The sequence below is a fragment of the Aphis gossypii genome, chromosome 3, assembly GCF_020184175.1.
Source record: "Aphis gossypii isolate Hap1 chromosome 3, ASM2018417v2, whole genome shotgun sequence".
Classification (NCBI taxonomy): domain Eukaryota; kingdom Metazoa; phylum Arthropoda; class Insecta; order Hemiptera; family Aphididae; genus Aphis; species Aphis gossypii.
Genome location: NC_065532.1, coordinates 37,861,117 through 37,875,412, shown reverse-complemented (window position 1 = coordinate 37,875,412; position 14,296 = coordinate 37,861,117). Strand labels below are relative to the sequence as shown.

The 14,296-nt window shown below is 28.2% G+C and overlaps 2 protein-coding genes across 4 annotated transcripts in view; one reads left to right on the top strand and one right to left on the bottom strand.

Moving 5' to 3' along the window:
• LOC114128187 (maltase 2-like) overlaps window positions 1–14,296 on the bottom strand; it is a 33,415-nt gene that overhangs the window by 13,964 nt on the left and 5,155 nt on the right. The window lies entirely within an intron of this gene.
• LOC114128185 (centrosomal protein of 131 kDa) lies at window positions 731–14,166 on the top strand. 3 transcript variants are annotated; one of them, XR_003592741.2, is made up of 17 exons: window positions 731–1,037; window positions 3,796–3,924; window positions 4,004–4,118; window positions 4,950–5,857; window positions 5,952–6,042; window positions 6,207–6,285; window positions 6,404–6,514; window positions 6,569–6,797; window positions 6,856–7,050; window positions 7,128–7,333; window positions 7,744–7,948; window positions 8,413–8,612; window positions 8,794–8,965; window positions 9,030–9,205; window positions 9,278–9,726; window positions 9,789–9,967; window positions 13,152–14,166. XR_003592741.2 is itself a non-coding variant. In XM_027992638.2 (15 exons), exons 1-15 carry the CDS (start codon window positions 810–812, stop codon window positions 9,411–9,413), a joined length of 3,180 nt encoding a protein of 1,059 aa, XP_027848439.2. In that variant the 5' UTR covers window positions 731–809; the 3' UTR covers window positions 9,414–11,222. The 3 variants fall into 3 exon arrangements, 1 of the variants encoding a protein (XP_027848439.2); XR_007605250.1 differs by having other exon boundaries at window positions 9,278–9,967; XM_027992638.2 differs by lacking the exon at window positions 13,152–14,166 and having other exon boundaries at window positions 9,278–11,222.

Genomic DNA, 14,296 nt, shown 5'->3' with positions numbered 1-14,296 from the left:
GAAATAATTGACAATGATATCAAATTTAGTTACAAATTTTTTTTTTATTTAATCAATTTTGAAAATGTAATCCTAATAGTATTACTAATAATAGTGTTCATCTGTATCATTGGAACATTAAACGATTTAATAATTTATGGTTTAATAATATAGTAGACATACAATGAAAGTCATAAAAAGTACGAACATAATAAGATTAAAATATTTCAAAATAATATTTAACAAATAATTTCTTAATTATTATGAATTTACTTTGTTGTAAAATTAAAAATAATAAATTCTGTGTGTTTTTAAATGTTTCGATTGACTAACACACAACACTGTATATTTCACACCTCAGTTGTAGGCACCTATCACGCGGGCTTATAACAAATGTACCAACTATCACGTGTGACATTATGTCAATTAAAAAAAAAAAAATGTGTTTTATTAAGGAAATATTGAATAAAAATTTGATACTAATAACATGGTGATACTGTCATGTTCTTATGCGTTGTATTTAAATATTATTATGAATTATTTTTATCACACTTATTATCAATAGAATAATCGAGGTATACTGATCGAATTCAATAGAATATGATAAATCGTTCCCAAACACTGTTTGATGACGAAGAGTGTGTATGTGAAAAACATACATTTACGTAAAGGGACACGCTTGCTATTAAGTGCTCTATGTTGCGTTGCTTAGCAACCGTTTTGTTGTAGGTGTTGTGTGGACAAGATTCGGGTTGCAGGTATAATATGGAATAGGCCTCAATTTTATTCGGAGTTCTCTGTACGTAAATAATAGTCGTGTCGCGACATATATGAAAATCGTATTATCGACCACACGTCACTATAACGTCATACCTATTAATTATAATCTATACAATTTGTTTATTTATTTATTTGCACCACAGTTATTGCACTGTCTTGATGTTCATAATACATTTTTATTAATAGCGATTTTGGTTAAAATGTCCAATTTTAAAAAGAAATCAAAGGCTAATAAACACATCGTGACATCAACGGGACTATCTTTACAAGGCTCTCAAGTACGTATACTGCAGCATAGTAATATAATACGTACATAATTTATATTCCTTTTTAGACGCGTTTATGATTTATTTTATTTATAAATCCTATGATTATCTACTTCCATGGGCCAAGACTATAGAAATAGTATTACACAATTATACGCTTATTCGAAAATCAAATCAAATAAAAAACAAAAAAATATATATTACGCAGCATCATCGATTAAAAATTAAACTATAAAAGTTTGGGATTGTCGGTAATAGAGACATAATAATATTACATAAAAAAGTGTCTGATGGATTCGTGTAACAATTTAGTCAGATTTATAAGATCGGGTATTATTGTTATGGAACGGAAAGTTAATGAAACTTATGAAAGCTAAAATAAAACTAACAGGTTAATCAATTTCATTAGACAGCGACATATACACATCTCAATACTATAACTTATTATAAGATATAAGTGTCTGTCTAAAATTTAAAATTAATATTCGTGACTATATATGTGTACAATCATGAAGCAATTATTATACAGAAAAAAAAAAATAAAAAAACCAAAAAGAAACTAAACATACGTTTGTTGAACTCCCTCAAATTGGAAGTCACCACCGATAGTTAGAGAGTCATAGATATTGCAATGTACATAGAAAGGCTTAAAACGAAAATCAGGACAATGAAACTAGTTCAACATTTTTTCAAATTATAGTATTATGTGATATTCGCGCAAAGATAAGGTTAATATTATTTTTTTATAGATAAACATCAATATTTTGCATACCTACAGTCTAGTGCCTTCAAAAAATATGATGAACATGCTTGTAATATACATACTTTTATTTTTCTACTCCGATTTCACCATAGTAGTAATAAACAAATACCGCATAATATAATAAAGTATATTTTCTGTTCTATTTCAAGCATATTATTTTACTACACGCACCCTATGATTTTATTAACTCACGTGCCATATAAAAAAAAATGAAGTTTTTTTGTATTTATTGTTACGTTTAGTAAAGGAATGAACCTATCTGGCTTAAAATAAATACGATTTAATCAATACTTATCTATGTGGACAGACAAAGGACAAAAAACATATTATAATATTGTACTATATTATAGTTCCATACAGCATATTATATAATATTTCGTTAACGATTTATTTATCAGAAAAGAATTGTGAAACATATTTAAGTTACTTTTATATGCTTCTAATCCTTATAAAAATATACTTATAACATGGTAGAATTTGAATTAAAAAATGACGCATTATGTAAACAATAACTTAAAATAAAAATAAAAAATGGATTTCAATATTATCCTTGCTCTGTAAAACCACTATGTATACTCAAACAAATAATTAACATTAATTAATGTCAATATAGCTAGCTTATAACCTAATTGTTGAAATATATATTCTTAATAAACAATTTAATTTATTATGTACATAAATATATTTTAATTATTTCGTTGACAACTCTGGTAAAAGTAGACAATATTATATAGTTACAATAAAATATAGTATATCCGTCAAATAGTTGTTAAAAAAAATAAAATACATGTTCTGTACTGTATTAATTGCGTCTGTACCTATAATTATATAGGTCAACTAAATAAATTAAAAAAAATCTTAAACTAAGTATTTGAATTAATACTTTATCAAATTTAGAAATTGTTTATATTATAGGAAAATTTAATCTTATGGAAATCATGAAATTTTTATATCCATAAACTTTTTATTCATCAGAGTTAGTCTATGGTGTAGTCAGGAATTTTGTATGGGGGTGGGCTTTACAAAAGAATACAAATATAGTATTTTTTTTTTATTTACTTTTTTTGTACAATCATGTTTTTAATAAATTATGCAACAAATTATATATGTACGCAATTTTTTATAATTTAAATAGTTATTGGTACAACTGTAAAAGATAGGCTTCGAGACTCGAATTATCGAAGTACCGTAGTTACCATAAATGTATTAACCACGGTTATATGATTAACTTATAATATAAATATCTCAATGAATATAAAAAATATGTTATAAAGAATAAAAGAAGCACAGATACATATCATAATATCACTTTGTATTTTGCCAAAGTGATACTTTTTTGTGATTTAAGTCTAATAATGATTGCTGATAATATTATGTGTTGTATAATATTTCAATATTTTTTATTAAAAAATTATAATACCTATATTATATCAAGTAATAACGGTCATATAATGGCTAAAATAAACACAGCCAATGGGAGGAGGGGGTTACAGCCCCCTTAGCCCCACGCCTGGCTAAGCCACTATAGTAAGTTGTTGATTTAAAAATTATTTTCTCTATTCTATATTATTATTGAATTGTTTGTGCGTGTTCTTACTGTACTATAGTCACGCGATGTCTTATATTTGAATGAATATTAATTTATGCAACAACGTGTGCGAATGAAGTTTTCACTATACATTGTGCGTACTTATAACAATAATACTAATAAATAATATAAATACGAAACTTTGTAGTTTGTATAACTACAGTTACTATAGGCATTATTGTGGGTAAATGGATGTTGTCATTTAAATAATGATTATAATACTATTAAGACTATAATTTATGATTTAAAAACATTTTTATGATTCAAAATATTACATTGCATATATATTTATAGCCAATAAGTTATGTAACCTATGTAAACTACTTATATAATTATTTACATAGGTGCCTTCTGATATTGTTATCAGTGTCTACACTATATTTTACAGTTATTTATATAATATTTAAAACATTCTCCAGATTAACCTCTCAACGCGTTTATCGAATTTGAACATATCAAATCCTTTGCATTATTTTTATAACGAAAACGTCGACACGCCATCACGTGGAAGACCGATGTCTGCATTAACACTGAGTGCTACAAATCAGGTTTAATACTTAGATAAAAAATTATAATTAAATTATTCTTAAAAAAATTATTTGCTAATTTATTTATTTCTATTTTTAGGAATCACCTCGTAGATCAAGATTAGTTAAACGTCCTCAGTCTGCAGATACAATAAACAAGATAACCAAAAATCGACACATTTCATTTGATTTCAACGATCAACAGATTGATACGAGTAAATATATAAATTAAATATATAATATAATACCTAAATGTTTTTATTTAAATACTTTTTAAACGAGTTTTTAATTTTACTACGGTATTTTTTTGAATGAAAAACAATCAAACTTATAAATAATTATAGCTATGTTATGTAGAAAATACTAATATACACTGATTTAAATCGTATTTAGGATAGGACCACATATCTATTATTACGACAAGTTAAAGAAAAATATGAAAATTAAATGGTTCATTTTATTTTAATATATCTCCAAAACCAATAAAATAATAATGATGATAATTTTAGCCTATTAGTTATATTACCATCATAACTGTACAATCTGAGTTCATCACGCAATTTGGCTTGTTTCTTTTTATATGTTTAATAATCTTTGTAATTTATACACTTGTACATCGGTAAAAGTTTTTATGCGTTCATATTCAATACACACGCTACAAAATTATGTATGCATGCTGCGCAATAAACAAATATACAATTAGTGGTAATAAATGTTAATTGATTATGTAACAGTATGATATTGCACCACTCAATATCGTTAACAATTATCCGTCAATCACAAAAAGCTGCCAACAATAATTTATTAATATTGCCTTCGAACATCGCGAATGTGCGCATTTGATATTGACTTTGTTATACAATAACATACAACTGTGTAATGATACTCGTACATTCTCAGATCTCAAAGGCCCGTCATATACACATATTTATGTGTATTTATACCCAAGTTATCGTTCACCACAAAATATAATGTCTTTGAACACAACTCATATACTCATTTTAGAAGAATACTGATTATATTAATATAAGTCGAATATGTCGCAGATATCGGGAACCACGCAGATCGGCCGGAGAACGCGTTTGATGAATCGGACGGGGCCGAACTGTCGTCGTCGAGCGACGGTCGTTCGACTCCCGTCCCACCAAACGACGACGACGGCGGGGGTGGCGGCGGCAGTGGCGATGGCGATGGACAACCAGCGCTCGAACCGGGACTGACTTCCAAGCCGCCCATACCACCCGGAAGTGGGGACGCGCGAGTACCGGAAACGTTCGGCCGGGCGGCTAACAGCGGTTCCGCAACGACGTTCGACGACGCGGTGGAACTCAAGTTCCAGCGCTGGTTCCCGAACTCAGCGCCTGTTCCCGCGCCGACGACCGCCGCTGACGTATACGTAGAGAGCGTGGCCATCGCTGCGGTCGAGGGCCGGACCGCTGCGCAGGCGTATGCGAAGAGCGGTCGCGGTCAGCTGGACGAGGAACACCTGTACTCGAACCTGAGCGCTGCTATAGGTGCCTCGAGCGACAGCAAGTTTGGCGGGTCGATGTCCGTCGACCTGTCCGGGGCGCTCAGGGGTGCTAGCGCGGACGTCGGCGACCGAAGTCGTACGCGGTCCGCCGCGGCGATAAAGCCGAAGAACAAGCCGAAAAAGAGGATCGCACCGGTGACGGCAACGACGGCGGTTGGTCACAGAGGAAGTGCTAAGAGTACGAGGGATGCGGCAAAGTCAAAGTCCGTCGCGACCGCGGCGGCCGTACATCCGGTCGAAGCTACGGTGACGCGAAACGAGCACCACCACCCGGAAAAACAGCCGGAAACGGTGATGAGGAGAGAACGTCCGAAGAACGCCGACCGCTCGCCGGTACAGGATTACGCGAGGGAAGACGTAGTCTCGTGGATGTCCAGTCACCTGCAGAGACCGTCAACGCCCGACTTCGCGGGACATACACTCGTAAGTAACCTTGGTGATCGGACTGTGGTTTGTTATTTTCTCGAGAGACCGCATAGTAGCGCTTATTAATATTATGTGATTTATGTGTTTGAAGGACGCGTTTTCCGAAGAAAAACACAAAACGTCGACGTACGACGAGATCGTCAATATTCTTAAGGAACTCGAGTCCGAAAATAACGACATCGGTAGTTAGTTTGTAGAATTCACTTACCTCAAACCGTTTTTGTTATCGCCACATTATACCGTACATCACGTATTATAATACTTATAATTATTATCATTACACTTATTCTTACGTATATTTTATAATAATAATTGTTGTATAATGATGTATACTGATTTATTGTAGACATGAATGTCAGGAAAAGTGGTGTTACAAATAATAATAAACATCAAACATTAGTACCAGAATCTTCGTCTAGTTCAAAGTTAATATCACTTGGAAATCATTATAAATTTTTCTTTTTTTTTTTTTTTTTTCATGACTTGAAATGTACATTTTTAAATTGTTTTTCTTATTTCTGTTTTTTAATACATTTTTAAAAGGGCTTTATGGTCATTTCTGGACGAGGTAGAGAAAAATTCAAATGGTCCATCTGCTCCCAAATCACCTAAACACAAATCACCTGTAAAAATACCAAACACACCACCTCTATCGTAAGTTTACTAAGTTACCGCCTATTGTATGATGTACAACATGTTTGTGTATAGACCAGGTGAAAGAGTTATAGATGCAAAAAAGGGGAATCTTCAACAAGTTATGGATCTTGACAAAGCAGAATTGGCTCAAAAAGTAGCCATGCTACAAATACAGTTATCAGAAAAAGAAGATATAACTGAAAAATTAAAAATTAATATATCTGAACTACAAGCGGAGCACGCTAAAACTAAATCTGAATATGAATCCACTGTAATGAGACACCAAAAATTCATTGATAAAGTAAATAATATTAAAATATTGTGTGTACCAAATTGCATTAAAAAATATATTTGATTAGTTATTGAACGAGAAAAAACAACTTAGCGAAAGTTGTTCTTTGACTGTAAAGGAATTGACAAAAAAAATGAATGATGCACTATTGAGTCAAGAAGAACGGCATAAAGTTGAATTAAAAAAAGCTATCGATAAACAGACAGCATCCGAAAAAATAAAAAAAGATCGATGGGTTGATCTAAAGACAAAAAAAATTAAAGTTAGTATTAATTTTATCTTACTATCAAACTTTTATCTTTTTACACTATTTAAAGGTAACAACTTTTATAAATACAGGAGATGACAATTAAAGGAATCGAACCTGAACTTAATAGGATGTCATTAGCGTATCAAGAAGAATTGTCAGAACTTCGAAGAATTCATCAATCTCAAATTGAAGAGATTGAAGCAACATGGCATCGGAGGATGGCTACTATGAGGGATAAAATGGACGCAGAACGGGAACAAGCAATTGTGACAGAAAGAGAAAATTCAAGAAATCGGTATTTATGTTTTTAATTTTTACAATATTAAATTTGATAATTAATTAAACTAATCATTTTGTAACTATTTATGCATTTTTATGTCCAGTTATAGGTCTTATTGTATTATTAATTTACAAATCAATAATCATTAAGCAACGATTTTATAGTGAATAATTATTAAAAAAAATACTTAGAAAGTTTCTATTCAATTAAAATACAACCATAATCTATTTAATGAAAAAATGTTTATATTTTAATTAGGAAGTAAAAAATGTCATTATTATTTTTTATTTTTTTAATTAAAATATAAAAAATAACCCTTTGATCTTTATTTAAATTTATTTATATTTATGTATTTATTTATTCAAAACCTTTGAAAATTAATTTTTTTCATGACTACATAAATTATTATTATTATTAATTATTAGCTTAGAAATGGAAATTGCTGAACTTGAAAAGAGTTATCAAGATCAACGGAAACGACTATTGGGCGAAATTCATGGGGAAAGATTACGCCAAGAAAGAGAAAATGAAGTAACACTAATGGAAAAACAAAAAGCCCTCGAACAAAAGTTTGAGAAATTGGTATTAGAAATCCAGGAAAAGATTAATAAAAAGGAGCAAGAGTTTCAGGTTTGTAACTTTAATAATTTAATAATACAAATTAAAAATAGAACAGAGTATAAACATCAAATTTTAGTGGCATTTGTCTTAATTTGCCATTTTCAATAAAAGCTAATGTTCAAATAATATTGAATAATTAACTTTTAATTATTGTATACAAAATATATTTGTAAATAGAGATTTTCATTCAAAAGAAATAACGTTTATATGAATAGGTTATGTAAGTAGGTAGGTATGATAATGTTAAATTCTGTTAATAAAAACATTTGCAAGTTCCTATTTAATATTTTTAATAATATTAAAAATTATAATATGTTTAATTTAAAAAATAAATAACCAATGGCTAGAGTTTTATTAAAATCTAAAGATTTATTGCTAACATAAAAATGTATAAAACTTTTTAACATCAAAATAAATTTAATAATTATGTTTTGAATACATAATGTTTTACTCAAAATACGATCTGCTTTCAGAACGAGTTGAAAACAATTCGAGAAACGTGTGAAACAGAAAAAACTAAATGGATACAACATCAAACAGCTGTGTTAACAGATAAAGAAAGTAATATTAAAGAAATGTGCAAGAAAGAACGAGACAAGCATATTGAATTAGTTGTTCAAAAATTAGAGAACGAAGCTTCTGAAAGGGAAAAAAGTTCAGAAATGAAAATTAAGTAATAATATTTCATACAATCAACTAACTTATTAAACAGTCATATTTATGTGTTAACTTTATAACGATTGTATGCTTTATAATAGTTATATAATCTGTTAAGATTAAGTATGTTAGCAAAATATGTTGTGCTTGAAAGTAGATTTGATAAAAAAAAAATGTAATTGATTTTCTGATTGTAGACGAATAAAATCTGAATACGAGGCCGACATTCATGAACTAGAAAATACCATATCCGGCCATCGTATGAAATTAAACGAAGCTCGTACTAAAGCACAAGAGTACGAAGATAAAATAGCAGATCTCACTAGTGAATTGAATAAGTGTAATGTTGAACAAATACGATTACAAGAGGTATTTTATACATTTTACTGTTTTTGACACGAAAACGGTCCTCATGTTACTAATACTTTTGCAGTTGGTTTCCAAACTAAAAAATGAACTCGCTGAAAAAGAAAATAGTATAAAAAACGAGACTGTCACTAAAATCGGAATACTACAAACAGAATTAATTCAATCAAAATTGAGTTTTGAAACTAAAATAAAAAATCTTGAAAATGAAAAAGAAAGAGAAATAAATCACGTTTACGTTCGGTATTTTACTAAACGTTTTCAATTAAACGCATACATATATACAACTTGTTCATTCATTTTTTATTATTTCAGGGTAAAAGAAGCAATTAAACGAAAAGATGAGACAATTCAGACATTAAAAAGTGAACGGAATGCTGCCTTAGATCAGTGCAGTAACATGGAAAGACTTTTGGATCGACAGAGAAAAGAACTTTTGAAGCTCAAATAATTTAATTATTATTATTGCTAATATTAAACAAAATCGTCATTTTTTTTTTTTTTTTTTTTTTTTTTTAATAGTTACACTTATCACTTTTTGAAAATATAAAATAATGTTATCAAATTATAATTCTGTATTTTAGGTAGTTCACTTTATTTACGTAACGCATCTTTTATGCTTTTTTATTTGATTGGAGTTATAAAAAATTGATTTTAATTCAATTTCATTTACTAAACTTTTCAACACTATGGTTAGGTAGAAAATTTTGGACAAGATGATACTTTATCATAGTTGTACCTGATTTTGTTTTTGTAATGTTAATGTTAGTTATTCGTTATTATAATCTAAGTACATAACATTATAATATTATATACTGTTTTTCAGTTGAAAAAAGTCAACGACGCCTTTAACAAATATGGGTGGAGGTAATATTATCTTTGATGTATTACTAGTAGTGTGTATTTGCGCCTGAATTTGCAGATCCAATAGTTCTTCGACATCATCGACGTCGATAATGTATAGACTCTGATTTATATTTCGAGAGAATGGAATAATTATTTGAGGTAACAATTTTTTTTCGATTTTTTTATAGTATTAACTGTTGAAGGTGATTCTGGCGCTGAGGTAATATAAAACGTAAAACCGATATGAGGTCTGATACTCTGATATAATAATATAAATAATACAATTTCACGCAATTTACCTTAGTGACTCTGTGGTATTGAAAATTACAAGACAATTAGAGTATGAGTTAAACAATTATATTTAATAAGGGAATTTGCTATCTTTTTATTATCTAATTTATCTATATTGTAACTTGTAAGGTATAGGATTAAAACCTATTGTAAATTGATTAAAAATTATATTTTAATTATGTACCTACTTGAAATTTAATTTAATCTATATGATCAATGACTTACTTAAAAGTTATATCTCTGAACCGAAAAAAAGAAGCTATGAACCATATGTTGAATTTTTCGATTCGTTAGTAATTTATGTATAGCAGAATAAGTGACAGTCGTAATTAAAATAATACATTATGATTATTGTTTCGCATTATTTTACTGTGAATTCAATTATAAAACACCTTTAATAACACGTTTTATCTGAGCTAAGAAATTGTAGGTGATATTTCGTTACATAATTTGAAGTCTTTCATTTTGAATTTGTACCAATCCGTAAAATTTTAAAAACCTATATACTCACGGGGAGCTCTCAGCGGGAGGGTATTCGAATCTTTAGTTTCCTTTTCGTGTTTAGAAAATACACAGAGAATAGGTTCGTTACTGTGGAAAAAAATCATGTGAGTACTCTCGTCGCTTTTGGCCCTTTTATTTCTCATATATGTCGCCGGAGGCCATTTTGTGCTGTTAGGTAATAATGTTTCATTGTGACCACATGGTGCTTCTAAAACACTCGAAAATGAGTTGATGAACTATCGTAGAGACGTTAAAGGTTGGCTATTTTAAAATCGATATTGAATAAAATGGCACTTGCATCATTGAACTGCAGTTTTAAAGCCTATAATCGATACACGATTACAACAATTGTAAATTATGTAGAGCAGTAATATAAAATATATACAATATATTTATGATTGTAGTGGTTAATTTATGAAAATAAATTATTAACAATTTTCTTATTTAGTAGATAAACAATTAAATTAAAGGCTCAGACAAAAACGAACTTCTATGTTTTAATGTTTTAATTAATTGATTAATAGCGTAATACACCAATGAATAATATTTTTGATTTTGATTTTTTATGGATGGTTAACATACATTGAGCAACAGTAGAAAAATATCATTATATACCTACGATATACTTAATAATACATATATTATGTAATATAATATTATTATTAATTTATCTTGAATTTTAACAATACTTGCATAAATGTATATTAATAAATACAAATTCTAGATTACTTTTAAAACATAACATTTTTTTGACAATAATTTAATTATTTAGATTAAATGTTAATTAATAAAGTTATGCGTATCTATATTATTTTAACTTATAAATGTGTATTTTTTAATAGCTAGTTATCATTCATATGGTATATTATATATTTTTTTAAAAAAAAATAAAATATGAAATATACAGCGCTATCTATTGTTTGGGTGTCTACTATTTAGTCAACATAGAAGCTAAGTAAAGCTATCAACCTAAGCAATAATATTAAAGTGTGTAACAAAGTTGTTTTAGAAAAAGAAACAGTAGGTAATTGAATGGGTTATATTTTAATAACATGTATAGTGTATTTTGCTTAAGTCACTAATAACAATAGAAACGTCAAAAATAATCGGCTGACATGGCGACACACGAAGACCAAAAATTCCGAAAAAAACTAGTTTTTAATGCTTTTAAATTTTGTTAAAAATACATCTAATACCTATTATTAATTTTTAATGCACATTTTAGCTATAATGGTTTAGGAAATTTTACATTTAACGTATCAATTAAACTATTTAATTTAAGAATATTTATTCATTATTTTTATTTAAAATAATTTTATATTGTAGCGTAGTAAAAAAAAAAAAATAATTAGTTGGAACTACAGCTACATAATATGAATAAAGATAATTTTAAAGAAAAAGAGGTAAATATGGGATGTTAGTGAACTTAGCAATCATCTAAATTACCCAAGTGCATGATACTTGGATGGTATATACGAGTATACTGTATAGTATATTTTTTTATACTCATACAAAAGCTATAGATAATATTATTACTGATAGGTTTTACGTATATAAATCAATATAATAATAATAAAAATAAAAAACAAACCGACATAACAACGAAATATATATTTACAGTTTTAATTCGGAATATTATTAAGTTAATAAAAAAAAACATGCTTTTTAATCAAATCCAATAAGGAAACAACCCACACGACGATCAATCACCTTGTCATTGCTTGTTTATTTCAATGGCAATGGGGAAAAAAACTATTTAATAATATCTCAGTGGGGTAGAAGAAACTAAAGGGGTAACGATACTATGTTTCAGTAATCCTATTGACGGTTCACACGTAAACCGCGAATACAATAAGCAGTAAACACACTACTAACACGTGTTCACTGTTCCTCATATAAAGAAAAATTAGAACAATGTTACAAATTAAATTTAAAACTAATTATTAAACAGCATAATATTTCCGTTTAACAATTATTCGTGCTGTATAATTAATATATTAAATTGTGTTGGGCTAATAGTTATTTATTATGACTCCAGTGTTACACAAATTTATAATCATAAGAAAATTGAACCCAAAAAAAAAAAAAAATAAATAAAAATAAAAATAAAAGAAACTGACAGAAATAAAGAGAAGAACGCGAAGAAAGGGAGAATTTGTGATCCTACGTACAAACGAAATATTACAATATTGCCTATTGCTGGGGTTGACATTTGCAGAAGGGTCTAACAAGAGAGGCTCAACGTTCAAATGGGATCCGGAAGGAAACAGGAAGGAAAGAATAAAGAACCCGCGCTCCCTTTTGCCAGCTTTCACTATCCAATAGTAAAAATGTATAAACAAGAAATTGAACGAATAAAACCATTCCAAAAAACTTATGATTTTTATTTTTTTTTTCTGTTTATATTAAATTTAATGCAAAATAATGAAAATCAAAAATATCAGCCTCAGCATTATTACTAAGTACAATTCAAGAGATTTGAACAAATTCAAGTTAAAAACTAACATAATTTTCTTAATATTTTTTTTTTATTTTTTTTTTTTTTTAGGTAAGAGGTGACGCTACATCTGCTGAAAATTATCGAAAATACTTGAAAATGATCAAGAAATAGTTCTAAAACTTTTCTCGATAAGTATTTAATTCCAATCATAAAGTTAACTATGTAACCACAATAACAAATCAATTAATCGAGAATAAAAAAATGATAAGTAATATTTTTTCAATTTGAATTCAATTGTAAAAAGTAGAATTTATTACAAGACAATTAATAAATTATGAGTATTTGGAAGAAGTTAGGTTTTTTTAATGATGAAACATTTTTATGATAACATTTATTTATTTATTTAAACGGAAAATAAGAAAACTATACAGTACAAGATTGTTATAGTAAGCCTAAATACAGTAAACAATATTATTATAACAAATAATAACATGTGTCATAGATGATAATAATAATAGTAATATTATATAAAATTATATAAAATCTTAAGTTGTAAATAATGTTATTAAAGTATATATTAAAAAGTAAAATATTATTTTTACAAAACAAATCAACAATTAGCCTATTCACATTACTCGTTAGTCTAACTATTGGGGCGTTTTCAGAATAATTTGAACGATTAAATGGTAAAACACATTACATTGCCTTATTCGACAACCTGGAACTTAAGAATTTAAATAACTCTAAATCTTAAAAAGAACTGTACAAATGATGACCATGTTGTTATTATTTTAAAATAATTTTATGTTAGAATCAGGTTTTTAAATTTTTTTTTGAAAATGTATGTCTTTTTAAACATCTAACGAGCGAAAACGTTGAAATTTAAAAATATAAACTCTATAAGAAATAATATAATTAATAAATCAAGTGGAACCTCGATTTTCCGAGAGAAAAAAAAACGAGTTATCGAAAATATTTGTTTGTACAAAAAAGACTATTTTACAATTTTATTTATTTATTTATTTAGTGTATAACCGTGCCTCTTAATCATTAAGTAAAGATTGATAAAATTAATAGGTTTTTAGTTACGATTATAGTTTTTTATATTGTACAAATTTCAGTGAACACGAATCATAATACGTAATTATTATATATATTCTATTTCAGTAATATTGTCGGTAATATACATCGAAGAATTCGAGTTATTAGCCAAAACTTAATTCAAATGATTTTGACTTATCGAGATATTTGAA

Bases quoted from the DNA above. Each gene is read 5' to 3' on its own strand.
- LOC114128185 (XM_027992638.2), top strand. From the start codon at position 810: ATGAAAATCGTATTATCGACCACACGTCACTATAACGTCATACCTATT. The intron at 3,925-4,003 runs GTTTAATACTTA...TTCTATTTTTAG, and splicing joins CACTGAGTGCTACAAATCAG to GAATCACCTCGTAGATCAAG. The intron at 4,119-4,949 runs GTAAATATATAA...AATATGTCGCAG, and splicing joins CGATCAACAGATTGATACGA to ATATCGGGAACCACGCAGAT.